Source organism: Diceros bicornis, chromosome 2, assembly GCF_020826845.1.
Source record: "Diceros bicornis minor isolate mBicDic1 chromosome 2, mDicBic1.mat.cur, whole genome shotgun sequence".
NCBI classification, from domain to species: domain Eukaryota; kingdom Metazoa; phylum Chordata; class Mammalia; order Perissodactyla; family Rhinocerotidae; genus Diceros; species Diceros bicornis.
Genome location: NC_080741.1, coordinates 87,230,261 through 87,252,310, shown reverse-complemented (window position 1 = coordinate 87,252,310; position 22,050 = coordinate 87,230,261). Strand labels below are relative to the sequence as shown.

Below are 22,050 nucleotides of genomic sequence, written 5' to 3'. Positions count from 1 at the left end.
GATTCCAGCCCAGATCTGTCTGACTCCAAAACCCACGCTGCCTTGGCCTGCTTCGTATATGGACACACTTGTTTCTAACATGGGATGGGATATTTCATCCTTAGGCAGTGCCTCCTGTGGACGTCAAGATCAAAAGCTCTTCTGCCTAAAACTCTTCAGTAGCCTAGAACAGTTTTAAAAAAGACTTCAGGGCTGGCCCCATGGCTTAGCGGTTAAGTGCGCATGCTCCGCTGCTGGCGGCCCGGGTCCGGATCCCAGGTGTGCACCGACGCACCGCTTCTCCGGCCATGCTGAGGCCGCGTCCCACATACAGCAACTAGAAGGATGTGCAGCTATGACATACAACTATCTACTGGGGCTTTGGGGGAAAAAAATAAATAAATAAAAAATTAAAAAAGACTTCAGAAAGGACTTCTGGTTTTAGCTCAGGCCTGCAAAGAGTTTGGAAGTTGTCACTTCTGTCCTTACAACAAGAAAAAGCTGGAAAAACTTAAAATCAATGAATTGTCTTGAACCCATCAGAGAACTGAGTTTGCAGAGCAAAGTGCCACCTTGAAATCTGGAGAGATGATTCCTGAGAATCACAACTGAGATCTGCTTACCCGGAGCAGAAGCCACTGGAGCCGTAGCTGGTAGGAACGCTTGATGAATTCCTGGAAGCTGAGTGTGGACTAGCAGGAGAGTGAGCAACTGCTGGGGGCCACAGCCTAAAGAAGATCCTACACTTGCATGGGTTTTAGCTCCAGGAACCTCACGTGGTTTTCACAGCTCAGAGCTGAGAAAGATTCCCTGGTGGCTCTGGCAGGGGAAGGGGAAGAGTAATCTTTGTAAAATAAACTCAGAGCATTCTATGTAACAGAGGCCTATTTCCCAGGGGAAAAGACCTTACCAGAGTCTAGTGTCACGTGGGAGAAGGCCATTTCTCCTACTCCAGCCCCCTTTAGCCTTTCTGTCTCATCTAAGTGTGTGTGTGTGGGAGGGGTATAAAAGAAAACTCGTGTTTTTCTATACACTCCACTTCTCACTTGTGACACTAAATGGGTGGATTTTTTCCCCACACCAACCAGTTCTTCAACACCAGCTGTGTCCAATAATTCAGTTCAATTCTGACACTATCTACCTGGAGTTAGCGTCAGATCCCACACATTAAGGGCTCAATCCCACAAGACTGCCCCCTCTTCAGATGCCAATCACAAGAGTGGGCCTCTGGTACTTCTGACTGACTGGCTATAAATTGAGGGTTCTCATAACCTCCTCAGGATTGATAGTTTGCTATAAGGGCTCACAGAACTCAGGAAAACAGCTTACTTACTGGATTATTGGTTTATTGTGAAAGAATACAATTTAGGAACAGCCAGATGGAAAAGATGTATAGGGCAAGGTATGGGGGAAGGGGGGCAGAGCTTCCATGCCCTCTCTGGGCACATCACTCTCCCAGCTCCTTGATGTACTCACCAACCCGGAAGCTCTCCCAACCCCTTCAGGTAGGGTTTTTTTAATGGAGGCTTCATTACGTAGGCATGATTGATTAAACCATTGGCTATTAGTAATTAACCTCCAACCCCTCTCACCTCCTCAGAGGCTGGGAGGAGTGGAGCTGAAAGTTCCAACCCTGTAATCACATGGTTGCCCTGGCAACCCACCCAGCCTCCCCCCCCCCGCCCCCCCCCAGGGGCTTTCCAAAAGCTCACCTAATTCCCATACATAAACTCTGGTGTGGTTGAAAGGGGCTTGTTATGAATAATAAAGGATGCTCTTTTCACCTTTATCCAGAGCTATTTCAGGAATGGGGACAAAAACAAGATATGAAAAAAGATGCTCCTATTTTATTAAGGAAATTACAAGGGTTTTAGGAGCTCTGGCCAACAGCCGGGAACAAAGACCAAATATATATTTCTTATTATATGACAATATCACAGAAGGCGATTAAGAAACACTTGTGAAAGTCACAGCCCAGGGACACAGGCCCACTACAATACTGAAATTTCATCATAAGATTATAGAATGCTTCCTCTCTCCCACACCATACCACCACTAACAGGGCTCCAGTATAATAACAGTGGATTACAGATGAGAGAGCTACAAAACACAGACTCTCTGAGAAGTAGTATCTAGGGAAGCTCAAAGTCAGGAGAAGAGAACAAAACAAAGATAGTAAAGGAATTTGAAGCCTCTGGCACCTACAGCTACAGCAAACTTGTAACACAGCTCAACTCCTAGCCAGATTAACATAAATCCTCATACTAGAGGCTTTTTTACCTCAGTTCCTATTATCCAACACAGCTGAATATTGTCTGACCTTCAACAAAAAAATTATAAGCATGCTAAAAGGCAAGAAAAAAACAGTCTGATGCGACAAAGCAAGCATATAACCAGACTCAGATGTGACACAAATGTTGGAATTATCAGACAGGAAATTTAAATACACTGATTAATATGTTAAGGAGTCTAATGGTAAAACTAAATAATATTTGAGAACAGATGGGTAACGTAAGCAGAGATAAGGAACCTCTAAGAAATAGTCAAAAAAGAAATGCTAAAAATCAAAAACACTGTAACAAAGAATGCCTTGATGGGCTCGTCAGTAAACGATACAGCCGAGGAAAGAATGAGCTTGGAGATAGGTTGATAGAAACTTGCCTACTGAAGTGCAAAGGGCAAAAAAAAAACATCCAAGAGCTATGGCACAATTTCAAAAACTGTAAAATATATGTAATTGGGATATTCACCAGAAGGAGAAAAAAAGAGAATGAAGAAGAAATATTTGAAGTAATAATGGCCAAGAACTTTCCAAAATTAACGACAGTCACCAAACCACAGATCCAGGAAGCTCCGAAAACACCAAGCAGGATAAATACCAAAAATCTGCACCTAGATATATCTTATTCAAATTGCATAAGAAAATCTTGGAAGAAGCCAGAAGAAAAAAGTATCTTACCTATACAGAAACAAGTATAAGAATTACAGCTGGCTACTGGTCAGAAACCATGCAAAAAGAGAGTGGAGTGAAAAATTTAAAGTGGTGAAAGAAAATCCCCCACCAATCTAGAGTTCTGTATCTGGCAAAATTATTCTTCAGAAGTGGAGGAGGAATAAAAACGTTCTCAGATTAATAAGAGTCCTTCAGAAATGCATCTCATCCACGTTTTGCTCATGAAAAAAGTGAGGTCCAGAGCTGTTAAGTGGCTGAACTAGGAAGGGGTAAATCCCAAACTTTTCTTTTTCCATTTGCGAATCAGTTTTTTTTTTTTTTTTAAGTTGATGTTAAAAATTGCGCAGTTTGAACCCTTCATTTCGAAACTGGAGAAGCTGAGAGAGAAAAACTTATTTGAGGTTGAATAGCAAGTTGTTAGCCGACTTGGTATCCAAACTCAGCTCTACTGATTTAATTCTTACTGTAATTTTGTTGTCAGAATGATTGAGTTCGAGTCTATTTGAAAATATTTTCCCTGGTGGCGAAGGTGGAAGTCACAGAGCGTGAAAACCTAAACGTTCCAAGAGGAGAGTGTTCCAAAAAGAAGGCGTACATACCCGCTCCCATAAGCAACGAGCTCCGCCAGTCAGGACTACAACTCCCAGGCTGCCCCGCGGCGTGCGCTGCCCACCGGGAGGCGTCTCCTGTGAGTCTGCGCGGGAAGTGGAGAGCCACGGCCGAGAGAAGCCGCGCTAGCTCGGCCGACTGGGGTGGTTGTGGCCGCGGCTGCTCTGGTCTTTGTTTGGTGCTCGGCCCGCGGTCCTGACCGCTCCCGCTGCCGCCATGCCGATGAAGGGCCGCTTCCCTATCCGCCGCACCCTGCAGTACCTGGGCCAGGGGGACGTGGTGTTCAAGGACTCAGTGAAGGTCATGACGGTGAACTACAACACACACGGAGAGCTGGGCGAGGGCGCCAGGTCAGTCGGAGCTCTGCGAGGCCCCCCACGCCGGCCTCGCAGACCATGCCCTGTGTGGTAACGTGCTAGTGACGGTGAGACTGGAGCTGCGCTAGGCGCCCACTTAGTCGTGAGGCTGCCCCCCTGAGCTTGGTGCCACTGCCCCATTTTACAGATGAGACTGAGGAGCAGCTTGTTCCAGGTCCTACAGCGGGAAGAGGACAGCAGAGCCACGCCGTGCCGGCTGCAGTCGTGACTGAGGTGGGGGCGCGGAGGACAAGCCCCCCACCCCCTCCCGGGCGGGCCAGGCCGACCGGGGTGCCGCAGCCTCCTTAACCGCCTGCGCGGGCTGGCGAGCGGTGGGAGGGGCGGTGCGATCTGGTTAGAGCCCGGCCCAGGGGCGACAGACCTGGTTCGGGGCCCCCTTACACCTGCTGGTGTTGGGCGAGTTGCTCCTCCTCACTGTTCCAAACGGGGATGATACCTATGCCTCAGGGCCCATACGGGGATGCAGTGAGAGGAGTAGCAGGTGTTAGCCTTTACTGAGCCCTTATGTGTCCAGCACGGTTCTGAACGCTTCTCGCGCGTGATCTCATTTGATCTTTGCAGAAACCCCGTTGTTATCCCCACTCTGGGAATCAGAGAACAGCACAGGGGTTAAGTAACTTGCTTCTCCAAGGTGCCACAGCCAGCTAGTGAGTGGTAGCTCTGAAAGTGCTTCTTTTGCGGGATTCCTCCCCATTATGATTAAGTGATTCTGTCAGCTGTAGCGGCAGGCTCCTCTCCACCACCTCCACTCCCCAAGCTCCATAATGTTTTTCAGCCTGGGGCAGAGTTGAGAGACGCATTGAATGGAAGCTTGTAAGTGAAAGGTTTGAATTGAACCTTAAGGCAACAGCAGTGCTTTGGACTTCTCTGGTGTTAAGTATAAATTACTGAGTGCCTACTGCATGCTCGGCCACATGCTGTATGCTGGGAATTCAGCAGTGGCTAAGAAAAAAGTCCTGTCTTTCAGAAACTTCAGGGTTGGGTGTGTGGGATGGATCAAAACAGTCTAGGGAGAGCAACTCCCTGTGGAGGGTAGTCCTCCCTGGTGAGGGGCCTTGACTGCACAGCTGTTCAGGACAGCCAGAAGCTACCTCCTCACCATTTGCTCTCCACTGGTGAACCCAAGAACTTGGACCTGCTTGCATGGGGTCAGCTGGGATGAGGGCTTCCTGGAAGACTTGGTGTTAGGGGTGTAATGGGCACCCAGGTACTCCTTTGTAACCCGTTGTGCATCCATCCATCCACACCAGGAGTCACAGGGCAGAGGCCAGGCAGGTACCGGAAAGGAGGGAGGCAAGCTGGATGGACCTGTGGTGAACTGGAAAACGTGCCCTGTATCAAGGAGCCCTTCCTGCCCAGTTCCATCTTAGCTCCATGTGGGCTCTATGGAGCACTTCTGATTTCTCAAGAAGCCAGAAATTCAGATTTTTATGTAAATCTCTGTAAATCTTTTTAAATCATCAGCCAATCAGAATAGGCCTGTAGGCACTGTACTTGCATGCTCAAGTGTTTCAACACCCTCTAGGTAAATAGGATCCCAAACAGCTATTCTGTGTTTCATTGTTTCTAGTGATAAGGCCTTGCCTGTCCCACCTATGCCCTTTGTGATTTCGTACCCTTGGGTTTGGGCCTGCCTGACTTGCTTTTTCTAGTCCCACAGGCCTTTGCTTGTTCATGTGCCCTCAGCATTTCACCTGCCCCCCTCCCCCCGCCCCCGGACCTTCCTCCAAGTGCCAGTGGCCAGTACTACAGCCCCAGGCTAGCCATAGTCTTGGGGTATCTACTGAGTGTGTGAGGACCTGCCTTATCAGTATCTGAGGGCTAAGTCCCTGTTTACCTCTGCCAGGTGCTCTTGCCTTTAAGATGCAACGAGAGAGGTAACAGCTGCTAGCATTTATTGAATTCTTCCTATATGTCCAGCCCTGAGCCTCCGGATCTAGGTGAATTTGATAATTTGATAGTGACAGAACCCTGTGGAAGAAGTCTAGACACTAATCACAGCCCCAGTTCTTTCACTTACTAGTTGTGTGACCTAGGGCAGTTTACTTAACTTTTCTGACCTCAGTTTCCTTAATTATAAAACCCTACCTTCCAGGGTCACTGTGAGGATTCGAGTGCCTAGCTAAGTGTCTTTCACATACAGCAGGTGCTCAACTAAAGTTTCCCTACTGTTATTAACTTTCCTCCCATGCTTCAGCAAGAACCATTTAAAAATCCCTTTTGAATTTTTGTCCTAGTAGTTTTAGGTGTGGGAAATTCCTACATGGATATGGCCTGGTTTATTTGTATGAAGGTCTGCGATGTTGGGATACTTTGCTGTGGGGTGGGAATTGAGCAGGTGTCCTAAACCCAGGAAGGTAAATTCAGCCCTTGAGCTTCCAGCCCTGTGTGCTATTGTGGTCTGTGAGGCTTCTAGTAGTACCCTACCTCCACTTCCTCCCCCAGAGGCAACAACTTTCAACTCTAACTGTTTAGTTAGTTTTACCTCCATATAGTTAAATACCATACTTAGAGAGCTACTTCTTACTTTTTTAGCTTTAGGTGTTACCTGTTGACTTGCCACTATGGAAAATGAGCATTTGGCTTTTTATCCACCATGGCCATTCCCTACTCCCAACATGTGCATAGTACTCCACCCCCCACTCCCCCATTTTCCCAATACAGTCATTTCAGAATTTTGGATAGAACAATATTCAATGTTTAAATAAATATGACTTTGTAAACACTATACACAGTTGAGCCAAATAAAGTACTGTGATTATAATTATTTTTTTTTAATTTTTTTTGTGAGGAAGATCAGCCCTGAGCTAACATCCATGCCAATCCTCCTCTTTTTGCTGAGGAAGACCAGCTCTGAGCTAACATCTATTGCCAATCCTCCTCCTTTTTTTTTTTTTGCCCAAAGCCCCAGTAGATAGTTGTATGTCATAGCTGCACATCCTTCTAGTTGCTGTATGTGGGACGCGGCCTCAGCATGGCCGGAGAAGCAGTGCATCGGTGCGCACCCGGGATCCCAACCCGGGCCGCCAGTAGCGGAGCGCGCACTTAACCGCTAAGCCATGGGGCCAGCCCAGTACTGTGATTATTTTTCCTTTTTGTTTTTGCAAAGCTTTTCGTTTTGTCTGGAGTTAATAATTGTCATTGCTTTTCTTTTGTTTCAACTGCAGATAGAGTTCAACTGCTTTTGTTTTGTTTCATCCTCAATTATGGAAGTCTCCCCAAGTAAATGGTCACATAGGCTTTCTGTTGATTTGTCAATTTCATCTTCTTGTAAATAGACTACAAGCTCCCATCTGGAGTGGTGGCCCTGCATCGTAATCATCTTGGCGTAAACATTGAGGCACAGAGTAGTAATGTCCCCTGGGTCGTTGGGGAAGTGTTTCAGACCCATGTACTACTTGCACCTTTCTGTCATCTGGTATATGCGGCAGGGTGGCAGCAGGAAGCAGAGGGTGCCTTTAAATTTGGATCATTTGAGGAGCCTTTAATTAAGGAACTGTTTACAAAGGTGTGGGCAAGGATGAGGAAAAGAAACCACAAGGAACAGTGCAAGACCCCAGGTCTAGGCTTGCAGAAGTGAGGGAGAATGATTGTTGGAACCTGACAGGAGCCCACAGGGCTGGGACTCAGCCAGGGGCATAAATACCTTGACTGCCTCCTTACTTCTAGTCTTTTGCCTGTGCTTCCTATTGGCCCAGCCCAACACGAAGCCAGGGCTCAAGGAAGCTCTTAGTCCATGTAGGTTAGCCATTCTAGATGGTGAGCAGGTGGAGAGGGATCCAGACATACAGTTGTGTAGTAATTTATTTAATCAGTCCTCTATGGGGGGGCATTTAAGTTGTTTCTGTCCTTTGCTGTAACAAATAATGCTGCAGTAAACCTCGCACATCTTTGCATTCAAACGTGAAAATATCTAAAAGCAGAAGTGAAATCACTGAGTCAAGATCTATGCTTTTAAAATTTCACTAGTTCCAAATTGACCTACAACGAGGTTAAATCAATTTATATTCTTAAGGAAATGTTTCCTTCTATAACTTTTTTTATCTTTAAATTGTTTATCTTTTCTGCCCTCATCAAACTGATAGTTTAGTGAGTAAACAGAAAATAATTAAAATAGGTAGTGTTTTAGATCATGAAAACCCTAAATTTAACTCTGAACAGAAGGAGGCAAGGCATTCAAAACATTTCTTCCAACGTCTTTGTAGGGTGTGCCAGATGGTTCTTGCTGGAGACATGAAGTAGGTACTGTTGTTATGTTACAGATGAGAAATTAGACTCAGATGATGTAACTGTTAGAGGACACTCAGCTAGTCAGCGAGTTAGTAGTGATGCAGCATTTAACACCAGGTATTTGACAGCAAAGCCTAAGCTTTACCATATTTGTGTTATACCAACCTCAGTATTTTTTCATTTAGGGTAAATTTGAACCGTCTCAGGAAACAGATCCGTACAGGCCAAGGAGGAACAACAGACCTTAAGAATTGTGAGGGCACTTTGCTTATGTGTGTAGGATGTGAAATACTGTCTTTTGTGATGGTTGGAGAATCATTGTTGAAGATATGGAAGGTAGATGTGTATCAACATGACCTGTCCAATTCAAAGATGTGGTTTCTTCCCAGATGGCAGATCTTTAATATTACAAAAATTTAAATTCTTCCCCTTCCTGGGATCGCAACTAAAATCATGTATCTTCTTGAGGCTGTTTCTGACATCTGCCTTCAGACAAAAATCAGTAATTTCTTTATCCTGTGTACTAAAAGTAATTGCAATTTTTGAAAAATACATAGTTTAATATTTTCTAATGTAATCATTGACTTACATATCCAGTATAGTAAATTGGGCACTCCATTTGAATAATGATAATGTCTAATTTGTCTTTTCATATATATACAGTTTAGCATAGTAACTTGAATATGATAAATGCTCAATAAAAATTTGTAGGATGAGTCAATGTAGTAACAAATTTTATGGTCAAGAAAATAAGTTATAAAAAAGAAAATATCAAATATGATTATGAAATCCTGATAAGAACCAGAAAGTTGTGAGGATAAATGTTGGGCTTTAATTTCTTGTTTTCATGTGAAGTTAAGATTTGATAAAGTTTTAAATATAAAGTGAGCATCAGGATTTGGCTTTCTCGTACATAGTTTTGTGTAGAATACATGGATTCTGCTCTAGGGCCAGATGACTCTTGTGAAGATTTTTAAAAAGATATATTTTACTTGAGTTTTATTGATTTCATGACAAGGAATTTAGGCTTAAAAGGAGGAGGAGAAAAAGGGTCTGATATATCTGTCATATTGGTAGAATGCAGGAATCTTGTCTGTCAAGGGATCAAGAAAATCAGTAGAAGGAAGTCTCAGCAGTTCCTGGTAGAAAGTATTGTAAAGTGTATCAGGAATCATGGTCATGACTTTGGATGGCACAACATATGGATCAGAGACACCATGAACTTGAGATTCAAATCTAAGTAGAAAAACACAATCATATAGGACACTCTAAGTCCTGAGATCTAAAATATGGGCGTGTAGGAATGTACATTGTTCAAAAGCAACATGTCTGACAAAAAATGTGCCAGTTATTGATACCCGTGTACATCTAAGAATATAAGCATGGCAGAGTACACGTGAATGAAGAAGAGAGAAATGAAGAGTCAAGTGAAGAAATGAGGAGCTGGGAAAAGATATAGACACAAGGAGAGGGCAAGAGGGGGAGAAAGATTGCTAGAGACAGAGGGGAAAGGAGGGAGGGAGGAACAGATGGGCAGGAGGAGAGGGGGAGGGGAGAGATAGACTAAAGCTATTCCAATCAGATGGGAAAGAATAGATGACACGAACAGATTATGTGTCTCCAATAACAGATTGTGATATGGAAGGCTTTATTTTAGAAGATATGTTTGGATGAGTTCCTCTATTAAAGTAAAAATTATAATTATCCTCAAGTAAGTATTTGGAGTGGATGTTTGAAAAAGAGATTGGAATTTTTATTATCTTAGAGGATAAAACTTGGATAGGTAGACGGAAGGTATAAGAAGAGAGATTTTTTCTCAATTGACTACAGTCATTTACAGTTTTGAGCTCTTCAGAAACAGCTGTAATGTCTCATGAGATAGTATTTTCCTATCTGTAGAAGTTTCAAGAAGAAATTATCTGACTCCTTTTCCTTTCTTTGAGGAAGAAATGCATACATTTATCAGGAGGTTGTTTTAAATGTCTCCAGGATCACTTACAGCCCATGAATTTATGAAACACCTGACTAAATCAAATACATTTCACATGGGTTTCTCAGATCTCTTTGATTATCTTGTATCTTATCTATCATGTCTTCCCCCCTGAACAAGGTCCCTTCTGCATGTCAGCGCCTTCTTCTCCATCTGTGCTCCTCATTTATCCTTTTCTTCCCTGCTGTTGCTCCTCAGCCTATCCCTATCAACTCCTACTTCACCTAAAAATATACTGGCTTCCATTGCCTTTTAAAACATTCTATGAGATTGGTCGCTACCTCAGACTAGCATGTCATTTCTCTGCTACTTCACCAACTACCTTCACTTCTCTCAGATCCACACTGCTCACTCACTCCAACTCTTTTCAATTTGGTTTCTATCTCAGAAGTTCAGTGAAATCTATTTTCATAAGTCACAAATGACCTATTTCAGTTTTATCATCTCTTATTGATTAAGATGTGACAGGGAAGAAGATTCAGTATAACATTGGAAAGAGATTTTTTAAATTTAGATAAATTCAAACATAGAATTGGTTGCATTATGAGGCAGTGATTTTTCCAGTCACTGGTGTTTCTGGTAATGTACATAGCTCCCTTCCCTAATTTATCTGCTTCTGGTAAGAGTTCTCCCTACTGTGCATTCTGGATGATGCATCAGATGAAGTGTACCGAAGGGAAGCAGCATGAACTCTTTGTTGCTAACTCAAACATAATATAATGTATTGGAAACATCTTGAGGGCTCATGGAATTCTGGGAGTCCTGATAAGGGTTAGGAGCCAAGGTGATTGGGGAGTATGGAGTACAGCACTTCTAGTAAGAACAGTTGTGTCAGACCCTGCTCCTCAGATTAATATCTTTCCTTTGGTTTTAGCAACACTATTTCAAGATCCAGTGTTCTGCCAGAAATGGAGCTAGCACACAGCCTCCTTCCCTTTCCCAGTTTTATTTTTTTTTTTTGCTCATCTTGGGAGGATGCGTGGGAACCAGCTCTTTATTTTGAAAACTAATAAGTAAACAGAAAGACTCAAGGATTTATCTGATGTTTCCCATGAATATACCACTGGGTAGCCAAATAACTGATGAGGGGAAGTTTCTCTTTGTAGAAGCATTTCAACAATAAATGAAGAAGGGATGGTAGAATTGAAATATCATTTTGCAACCCCTGATGAGTTGAGCCTCAATGGCTGCTAGCAACATAAAAAGAGCCACTGGGTGCTATGTGCTTCTTGATGAAGAAGACAACAGCACCTACAAAGGAGTCTTCCTCCCCAAAATCAAATCTGAATCTGATAAAGCCTCTAGTTCAACTATCAATTTGCAGGAAGTACAGAGGGCGGGGGATAATGATAAATAAACTACATTATAAGGTCGCAGTCAGCAAAATCCTGACTCTGGGAAACTCAATAGGACAGATGGTCCAGTTTCTTCAACAAGTAAATTGCAAGGGGTAAAAAGAGCTGATGGGGAAACCTACAGATTTAGAGACCTAAAAGATGTTCTACAAAAAACCCCAACCAAACTGTAGTGTTCAGGGATGCATAGTTAGAGAATAAAACTGCAAATAAAAGAAGGTAACAATGCATATAAAAGTCAGGACAGTACAGCATGGGGACTACAGTTAGTAATACTTTGTTGTAGATTTGAAAGTTGCTAAGAGAGTAGATCTTGAAAGTTCTTCACAGGGGGCTGGCCCGGTGACATAGCAGTTAGGTGCGCACGCTCTGCTGCTGGCAGCCCGGGTTCAGATCCCGGGCGCTCACTGATGCACCGCTTGTCAGGCCATGCTGTGGCGGCGTCCCATATAAAGTAAAGGAAGATGGGCACGGATGTTAGCCCAGGGCCAGTCTTCCTCAGCAAGAAAGATGAGGATTGGCATCCGATGTTAGCTCAGGGCTAGTCCTCCTCACAAAAAAAAAAAAAAAAAGTTCTCCACACAAGAAAAGACTTGTAACTATGTGAGGTGATGGATGTTAATGAGACTTATTGTGGTGATCATTTTGCAATATATACAAATATTGACTCGTCATACTGTATACTTGAAACTAATATGTTATATGTCAATTATATCTCAAAAAAAAGTTAAAAAGAAGTCAGGACAGTGGTTATTCTTTGTGGTGGGGGGAGGATTCGTATTTGAGATGGGCATAGGAACGGCTTCTGGAGTGACTGACGGTACTGTCTTTTTTCATGGGGGGTGAACTTTTTATAAATAACTTTAAAAAAAATCTTTAGCAATCTAAGAAGTGAAAAAGAATCATTTTAATTTATATGACTTTGTTGGGAAGTTATTGAGAATCTCTCCCTGTGATGATAGGCCATTTGGATTTCTGCCTGTTTGTGGCCTTTGCTTTTTGTTGTTGAATGTACATCTTATTGATGTGTAAAACTATATGGGGAATTAGCCTTTTGTTTTATGTTTTGCGCACATTTTCCTTTTGGTTTGGCAAATGTTGATTTTGTTTTGGGTAAATTTTGCCATGCAAGTGTTTTAATGTAGTCATATTTATCCATATTTTTTTTTTGTTTTTTTGGTGAGGAAGATTAGCCCTGAGCTAACATCTATTGGCAATCCTCCTTTTTTTGCTGAGGAAGATTGGCCCTGGGCTAACATTCGTGCCCATCTTCCTCTACTTTATATGTGGGATGCCTGCCACAGCATGGCTTGATAAGCAGTGTGTAGGTCTGCGCCCAGGATCCAAACCTGCGAACCCTGGGCCACCAAAATGGAGCGCATGAACTTAACCACTATGCCACCAGACGGGCCCCATATTTATCTGTATTTTAAACCTTCTAAGTTTAAACGTTTTCCCACTCCTAGATTGTAAAAATATTTCCCATGTTTGTTTTCATGATTTCATTTATTTTTAAATTGTGGTATAATCTACATAAAGTGTATACCTGTAAGTATACAGCTCAATGAACTTCTACAAATGAATACACCCATGTAACCACCACACAAATCAAGATCTCGGACATTTCATAGTTTCATTTTTACATTTATGCTTCTCCTTTGGTGAGTTCTAGGTTAGTGTGCAATGTGAGGTAGGGATACAGATTTCTTTTCCCTCAAATGACAAACCAGGAGCCCAAAGATGCTCTGTTGGGAGAATACACTAATAGATTCCTGAGAGCTGCTTTTCTCAGCCTTTTTGGGAGCAGGGTCCCCTGAGAATCTGATGAAAGTTCTGGACTTTCTCCATAGAAAAATACACAGGTGCACAAAATTTTAGGTTAAAAACTCTAATTCACAGGTTTAATTTCTTCCCTTTTGCAGGAAATTTGTGTTTTTCAACATACCTCAGATTCAGTACAAAAACCCTTGGCTGCAGATCATGATGTTCAAGAACATGACACCCTCACCCTTCCTGCGATTCTATCTAGGTGAGTGCGGGACCTCTCTGCTATGGGCCAGGACTGTCTTGCCTCCCATCCGTTCCTCCTTCCACAGCCATCAGGGTGATCTCAGATTCAAGCTCTTGGAAACTTCCATCACTCCCATGACTGTGGCGCCTAGTGGCCGCTGAGATCTGGGCTCCTTTTCCCCCAGCCTCGTCTCCTGTTGCCCCCATGTCTCCTACATGCCTCACACTGCATGGGCTAGTTGTTCCAGATTCCCTTGCCACACCGTGCTTTGATGCCCTTGCTCATGCTGCTTCCTCTGCTGGAAATCCCCTTTCTACTTTTCTTGTTTAATTTTTTTTAAATCCTTCAAGACTCAGCTTGGGCACCACTCTCCCAGGAAGCCTTCCCTGCTCCCTTAGAGTGCCCCCCCCGCCGTCTCCCGAAGCCCCTCTCTCTTAGCGCTGGCCACGTGCTCTTGAACAGTGTATGTGTCCGTGTGTCCTCTCTGGACTGTGTTCACTGACATGATCACAATGCTTTCCTGTTCCCTCGAGGTGCTGAAGTGCATGTTTGTTCAGTTAAATGGGCTCAGTGCTCGGAAGTCAGAAGACTAGATGTTTTGGCTAATGACTAATGACTGACTCTACTCAGTCATTCTGACCCTGAGCAAGTAATGTTCCCATTGCTGTCTTTCTCAAGTGAAGGCAAAATATCTGCCTTACGTGGTTATGAGAATCAAATGAAGTGTAGATAGGGGAATGCTTCAGGAAACAAAATGATGCTGTTCTTTCATTCAATCAGCAGATCTGTACGGAGTGTCTGCTAGGAGCTGGCACTGTTCTAGGTGCTGGGGGTGTCAGGGAGCCATACCCACAAAGATCTCTGTCCTTGTAGAGAGGAGATGGTAGTCTAGCAGGAGGAGACAGAATGAACAAGAAATTTAATAGGATAGTACCTTAGAAGATAAGTACAATGAAAAAAAGGGAAAAGAGAGCAAGGTGTTAGGGGGTGAAGAGGATGGTGGTGTGTGGCAATTTTGTGTATCTATTTTATGTTTGCATTTAAAAAAATTAACTTTATTGAGGTATAATTTACCCATAATAAATGCAAAGGTCTAATGTGCATTGATTGAGTTCTGACAACTGTTACATACTTGTCCTTTCCCAGTAAAGATATAGGACATTTCTAGTACTCCAGAAAGTTCCCTAGAGCTGCTTTCCAGCTAATTCCTGCTTCCACCAGAGGCAACCACTGTTAGGATTTATTTCACCATAGATTAGTTTTGTTTGTTTCAGAACTTCATGTAAATAGAATCTCACAGTATATATTCTTTTGTGTCTGGCTTTTACTCATCATGTTTTTGAGACTCATCCATGTTATGCGTATCAGTAGTTTATGCACTTTTATTGCTGAGTAGTATTCCATTACAGGAATATTCCACAGTGTATTAATCCATCCACCTGTTGATGAACATTTGGGTTTTTGTTAGATGCCAAGACAGTGTTAGAAGTATGAGATTTCTTGGAGGTAAAGGGGAGAGGGAGGAGGGGTAGGCAGGGAGTCTTTAGATGGCAAAGCAGGTCTGACATCTCTGACAGGAGAGGAGAGGGAGAGGGAAGGAGGCATGGACATGTCGTGCCTCAGATGGTGATGCAGCTCCAAGAGAGTCTGGGCAGCCCAGCGGAAAGTGCTGTGCTGTGTTGGGCAGAAATGGCCATGTCCTGACCTAGGCCAGGGAGAGCCTGAGCTTGGCTCTGGTGCTGCGGTGGATCCCAAAGACACGACAGCTGTTGGCTGGCTGCTCCCCTCCTCACAGCAGGGCCTTGCTGGAGGGGAGGTTCGAGTGGTGGGCCTCCGTGGCTGCCGAGGGTTGTTTCTAGTTTTGGATACTAAGATAAGGTGCACATCAGTACCTTCTTGCACAAATCTTCTTTGTGGACACAGGCACTCAGTTCTCCTGGGCGTAGGCCGCAGGATGGGATTGCTGGGTCATAGAATAGGTATGTCATGTTCTTAAAAACTGCCAAACAGGTTTCCAAAATGCTTGTGCCGTTTCACCCTCCAGTCAGTGTGGGGGGAGAGTCCTGATGGCTCTACGTCCTCACCCAAACTGGTATTGTTATTTGTATTAGTTTCCTGTGGCTACCGTAACAAATCACCACAAACTTGGTGGCTTGCTAAAGCAACACAAATTTCTTATTTTACAGTTCTGTATGTTAGAAGTCCAACATGGCTAAAATCAAGGTGTCAGCAGAGCCTTCCTTTCTGGAGGCTCAGTGGGTGAATCCATTTCCGTGCCTTTTCCAGCTCCTAGAGGCTGCTCCTGTTGTCTTGTGGCCCCTTCCTCCACCTTCAGACAGCACCATTGCATATCTGGCCATTTGTCCGCAGTCACATGTCCCTCTGACCACAGCCCTGATAGGTTCTCTGATTTTAAGGACTGTGTGATTAAATTGGGCCCACTAGATTATCCAGGAGAATCCTTGGCTCCTTGTCTCCAGGTCCTTTAATCACATCTGCAGAGCCCCTTTTGCCATATAAGGTGACATAGTCACAGGTGCTGAGGGATTAGGACGGGGGCATCTATTCTGCTCACCACATTAAGTCTTGTAAATTTTAGCCCTTCCAATGGGTGTATATCTTATTGAAGTTTTAATTTGCATTTCCCCGTGAGTGTCTTTTCATGTGCTTATTGGCCATGCATATATTTTTTTTGTGAAGAGTCTAGTTGAATCTTTTGTCCGTTAAAAAAAAAAATGAGTTTTCTTACTGAGTTCTGTATATATTCTGGATTCAATTCCATTGTCAGATATATGTATTGTGAGTATTTTCTCTCAATCTGTGGCTTGCTTTTCATTTTCTTAATGGTGTCTTTTGAAGAGCAGAGGTTTTAATTTTGATGAACTCCAGCTTATCAGTTGTTTTCTTTTGTTTAATGCTTTTTGTGTCCTGTCCAAGAAATCTCTGTCTACCTCAAGGTTGCAAAGATTTTCTCCTATGTTTCCTTTAGAAGTTTTATAGTTTTAGAGTTTACATTCAGGTCTATGATCTAGTTTGAATTATTTATGTATTAAGTGAGGATAGGGATCGAGTTTCGTTTTTTTGTTTTTTTAGATTTGGGATATTCAGTTGTTACCACACCATTTGTTGAAAGACTATTCTTTCCCTTATTAAATTTCCATGGCATCTTTGTCAAAAATCAATCAGCCATGAATGGATAAACAAAATTCAGTGTATCCAATCAGTGGACTATTAGCCATGAAAAGATATGCAGTATTTACACATGCTACAACATGGATGACCCTTGAAAACATTGTGTTAGTGATAGAAGGCAGATTCAAAAGGCCACATATTGTATAATTCCATTTATATGCAATGTCCAGAACAGGCAAGTCCCTTTAGAGACAGAAAGTGGTTGTCAGAGGCTGGGGATGGGGTAGTGTGGGGAATAGAAAGTGACTGCTTAATGAGTACAGGGTTTCTCTTTGGGGTGATGACAAAATTCTGGAACTACATAGTGGTGATAGTTGCATAACATTGTGAGTGTACTAAACCCCACCAAATTGTACACCTTAAAATAGTTAAAATGGGGGCCAGCCCAGTGGCATAATGGTTAAGTTTGGTGTATTCCACCTCAGTGGCCCAGGTTCAGTTCCTGGGTGCAGACCTACACCACTCATCAGCCATGCTGTGGCAGCAGCCCACATACAAAATAGAGGAAGACTGGCCACAAATGTTAGCTCAGGGCGAATCTTCCTCAAGCAAAAAGAGAAAGATGGGGGATGGATGTTAGCTCAGGGTGAATCTACCTCAGTCCAAAAAATAAATAAAAAGTTAAAATGGTAAATTTTATGTTATGTGTATTTTACCACAGACAAAAAAAATCACTTGACCATATATTTCTGAACTCTTTACCTCTTTGACTGATCTCTGTGTGTGTCCTTATGCTAATACCACACTGTCTTGGTTTTTGTAGCTTAAGTCTTAAGATCAAGTAGTGTAAATCCAACTTTGTTCCTTTTTTTTTTTTTTCCCCAAAATTACTTTGGCTATTGTAGGTTCTCTGCATTTCCATATTAACTTTAAAATCTGCTTGCCAGTTTCTAGAAAAAAGCATGCTGGGATTTTGATTGGAATTATATGATAGATCATTTTGAGGAGAATGGGCATTTTAACAATATTGAGTATGTTTTGTGACTGTTGTAAATGGTATTTTAAAAAATTTCATTTTCCAGTTGTTTGGACAACTTTATAGAAGTACAGCTGATTTTTGCATATAGGCCTTGTATCTTGCAACCTTGCTAAATTCACTTACACAGTCATTCCATCTGCAAATAAAAACAGTTCTATTTCTTCTTTTCCAATCTTGTTATTTCTTTCCTTTTCATAAAGTGTCTTAATTCACTGGCTAAAGTGGCTGTAAATTTATTTATTTATTTAGTGTGTTTGTGTGTATGTGAGGAAGATCAGCCCTGGGCTAACATCCGTGCCCATCCTCCTCCACTTTATATGGGACGCCGCCACAGCATGGCCTGACAAGCAGTGTGTCGGTGTGCATCCGGGATCCGAACCCAGGCCGCCAGCAGCTGAGCGCGTGCACTTAACCGCTACACCACGGGGCCGGCCCCTAAAGTGGCTGTAATATTTTGCGTTTTATCAGTAATATAGGAAAGTTCCAGTTACTCTGCATCCTCACTAGCACTTGGTATTGTCCATTTAAGAAAATTTTAGCCACTCTAATATCTCATTGTGGTTTTAATTTGCATTTTCTTAATGACTAGTGATGTTAAGTATCTTTTCATGTGCTTATTATTAGCCTTTCTTTGGTTGTTAAATGTTTATTCAAATATTTTGTGCATTTTTTCATTGCATTGTTTGTCTTATTGAATTGTGAGAGCTCTTTATATAGTCAGGGTACAAGTCCTTTATCAGATATATGCATTATGAATATTTTCTTCCAGTCTATGACATTTGGTGTCTTTTGAAGCACAAAAGTCTTGAATTTTGATGAATTTGAATTTATCAAATTTTTCTTTTATGGATCATGTTTTTGATGTCATATCTTAAAATCTTTGCCTAGGTCAGGATATGAAGATTTTTTTTTTGTGAGGAGGATCAGTCCTGAGCTAACATCTGTGCTCATCCTTGTCTTTTTGCTGAGGAAGACCGGCTCTGAGCTAACATCTATTGCCAGTCCTCCTCCTTTTTTTCCGCAAAGCCCCAGTAGATAGTTGTATGTCATAGTTGCGCATCCTTCTAGTTGATGTATGTGGGACGTGGCCTCAGCATGGCCGGAGAAGCGGTGCGTTGGTGTGCGCCCGGGATCCGAACCCGGGCTGCCAGTAGTGGAGCGTGTGCACTTAACCGCTAAGCCACGGGGCTGGCGTGGTAAAGGTCTAAATTTATTTATTTGTACATGGATATCCAGTTGTCCCAGCACTATTTTTTGCAGAAACTATTTTTCCTCATTGAATCATCTTGGCATCTTTGCTGAAAATCAATTGACCATAAATATGAGTTTATTTCTGGACTCCCTTCTGTTCCATTACTCTGTAGTCTGTTCTTATGCTGGTACCACACTGTCTTGATTACTTAGAGTAATTAGCTATATATAAGCTTGATTAGCTTATAGTAAATTGCAAATTAGAAAGTGAACATCCTCCCGTTTTCTTGTTTTTCAAAATTGTTTTGGCTGTTTTGGGTCCTCTGCATGAGTTTTAGGCTCAACTTGTGCGTTTCTACAAAAACACCTGCTAGGATTTTGATAGAGATTGCATTAATCTATAGACCAGTTTGGCGAGAACTGCCATTTTAACGATACTGAATCTTTCTATCCGTGAACATGGAATTTCTTTCCATTAAAATAGTATGCTTTTGTACACACTTAAAATTTATGTCTGCTCATGTCTAAAGAAATATGAAAAAAAGGAACGGTAGCATTATGCGTTATGTAAACAAGCATATTTATTTAATCATTAAAATGTTTCTCTACTGAAATCAAATCCTAAATCACCACCATTTGAGGCTGAGGAGCACGCTGCCGAGTTCTCAGGTTTTCTTCTCCCCTTTGCTTCTTGTTTCCAGATTCTGGGGAGCAGGTCCTCGTGGATGTGGAGACCAAGAGCAATAAGGAGATCATGGAGCACATCAAAAAAATCTTGGGGAAGAATGAGTGAGTTGCTGGGTTGACTTGGAGGGGAGCAAACGTCTTCGCCCAGAGAATTTGAGAGAAGAAAGGGGTGCGCTGGGAGGGGTGTCGAGCCACAGACACCATCCAGAGAGCGTGGGCTATAGAGTCCATTTCGTCTGGCTTTGCTGCCACCAGATATGTTACCGTAAGTCACTGAGCCTCTGTGAACTATGCTTCCCTTGCTGTGAAGTGGGGATAAAGATCCTGTCTGTCTCCTGGGGTCGATGGGAAGCTGAGATGCTGCTGAAATGCAGTCCTGGGTGGCTGTGACCACTTCTCTCCTTGGGAATCTTAGCTTGGAGCTGCTGGGTGTCTAACCCCGGGACCTGCTGACATGTCCTTTTTCCTTCCATGGATGAAAGGAGGAAAGGGAGGGAAGCCAAGAAAGTCTGTCTTCGAGAAAGCACACTGATGCATTTTCAGGCCCCTTTGTGCTGATTGTCTGCCCCTTGGCTGTCGGAAGGCTGACCACCCTGTGTGGGCCCTGTGTGGGCCTGTAGCAACTGTGCTTCTCAAGTGACCTTCTCCCCCAGAGCCTGATGCTGCTCACGTTGCAGAAGGCCTTCCTGCTGTCCCTCTGGGAGGCCTGTGGGGAGGGAGGGATAGGCTCTGGGAGTGAGGAGCAGGTTAGGAGGCATAGGAGATCCAGGTCTCCTGGCTGATGGTAGGGTTCACTAGGCTGAGAAGTCCTGCGTTTGCTGGGGGCTCAGAGCAATGTTGCCTACGCCTTGTTGCTGTCTGTGCTTTTTGGCAGAGAAACCCTCAAGAAAGAGGAGCAGGAGAAAAAGCAGCTTTCTCACCCAGCCCACTTTGGCCCCCGGAAGTACTGCCTGCGGGAGTGCATTTGTGAGGTGGAAGGGCAGGTGCCCTGCCCGGGCCTGGTGCCCTTACCCAAGGAGATGACGGGAAAGTACAAAGCAGCGCTCAACACCGGTGCCCAGGACTGAGGCCTCAGGCCACTATAGGCTGGGGCTACCTTGGCCACAGGGAAGCCCTGGTCTTGTCCCTAGAGAGACTCTGAAAATCTCTTTGCAATAAAAAGGTCCCCTTCACACACCTGTGTGAAAGCACGTGGAGGGAGGGGAAGGAGTATCTGCAGTTGAGCTGCTGAATGAATATCCTTCCTCCAGCAGGTCAATAAAATGCTTCTCAGTCTCCAGCAGTGTGGTGTGTATCCGGTCTGACAGGCACAAGGAGGAAGGCCTGCATGAGGAGAGGGCTTTGGGAGGGGGAAGGAGTAAGGCCACAGCCTGTTGACATCTCTGTCTTGGTCCTGCGGCCCTTTCCTGGTCTCCATTGGCTTCGACTCTTCTTCCAGACCCTGCTCTGGAGAATTAGGAGCTGCCATGGTTGGGTCAGGCTGGGGCCGTCTGTATGGACGTCCCCTCCATTCAGGTTCTTTGGGTGTTTTTCAGAAATCCCAGGGCAAGTTTTGTGCAGTGCTCACTTTTTAAATTAAAACCCACTGACCCTTTCCTCCTGAGGGGCCTGGTCGTGGGTGTGCCAGAGATGCAGGAGGCCCCAGTGGCTGGCAGACAGACCAGCCTCCATCAGGAATGTGCCCACTGGTGAGTCAGCCACTGCCAGCCCTGCGGCCCCAGCCCCGTGCCCGTTAGCAGGTAGGTTTACAGACCATGAAGGAGGAAAGGAGGTGCTGCCTGGTTGAAACTTGGGGCCCTGCCCTGAGGGCTGGTGCTGGAGGCTGCCTCTCAGTTTGCCCTTGCCCATTCAGTCCTCTCTCACTAAGGCTTTGAATGGGTGTGTGGGGTTACTGAAGGTCTGCGTAGTACTTCTTTCCTCACAGGGCACTGATATTGCTGTCACTTTAGTTATGCTGGTTTCAGCCCTCAGGAGACACCAGAGCCCTCCAGGGTCACCATAAGAATGGGTTTACTTGGTCAAAAGTGAAGGACCAGCTGGACCACAGACCCATGGGAACACAGACAAGGAGACTTTGTCTTATGGCATGCAGCAAGACAGTGTGGCTTAGAAGAGCAGGGTCAAAGTCTGAGTCCCTCTGCTGAGTAGAGCCTGGGCCAAGCAAGGCCTAAAGCTCTCTGTGCAATGGGAATAAAGGCAGTTGCTGCCCCATAAGGTAGTTAGCCATGGGAAATGATGTGACACTGGAATGTTTTATATAAATGTTGGAGATTAATCCATTGGGAGAATTTTGATGCTCAAGTTATGGTTTACTGTGATTTCGCACTAGACCTGTATTCAGGGTGATGGCTTGTGGGGGTTGGGAGGGGAAGGTGGGCATGTAGGTCTAATGTGTAATGGGCAGGTGCTCCTTGAATGATCGCAGGCTTGCTAGGGTTGTGTCTGATTGAAATTCAACACCTTGGCGCCCTCGCCCCCATCACCATTTTGGAGGGTG

The 22,050-nt window shown here is 43.9% G+C and overlaps 1 protein-coding gene across 1 annotated transcript; it reads left to right on the top strand.

The window, feature by feature from the left end:
• The first annotated feature begins 3,674 nt into the window (after positions 1-3,674).
• MRPS25 (mitochondrial ribosomal protein S25) lies at positions 3,675-20,832 on the top strand. Its single transcript, XM_058565814.1, has 4 exons — positions 3,675-3,891; positions 13,416-13,522; positions 19,568-19,655; positions 20,428-20,832. Exons 1-4 carry the CDS (start codon positions 3,758-3,760, stop codon positions 20,618-20,620), a joined length of 522 nt encoding a protein of 173 aa, XP_058421797.1. The 5' UTR covers positions 3,675-3,757; the 3' UTR covers positions 20,621-20,832.
• Positions 20,833-22,050: the final 1,218 nt, after the last annotated feature.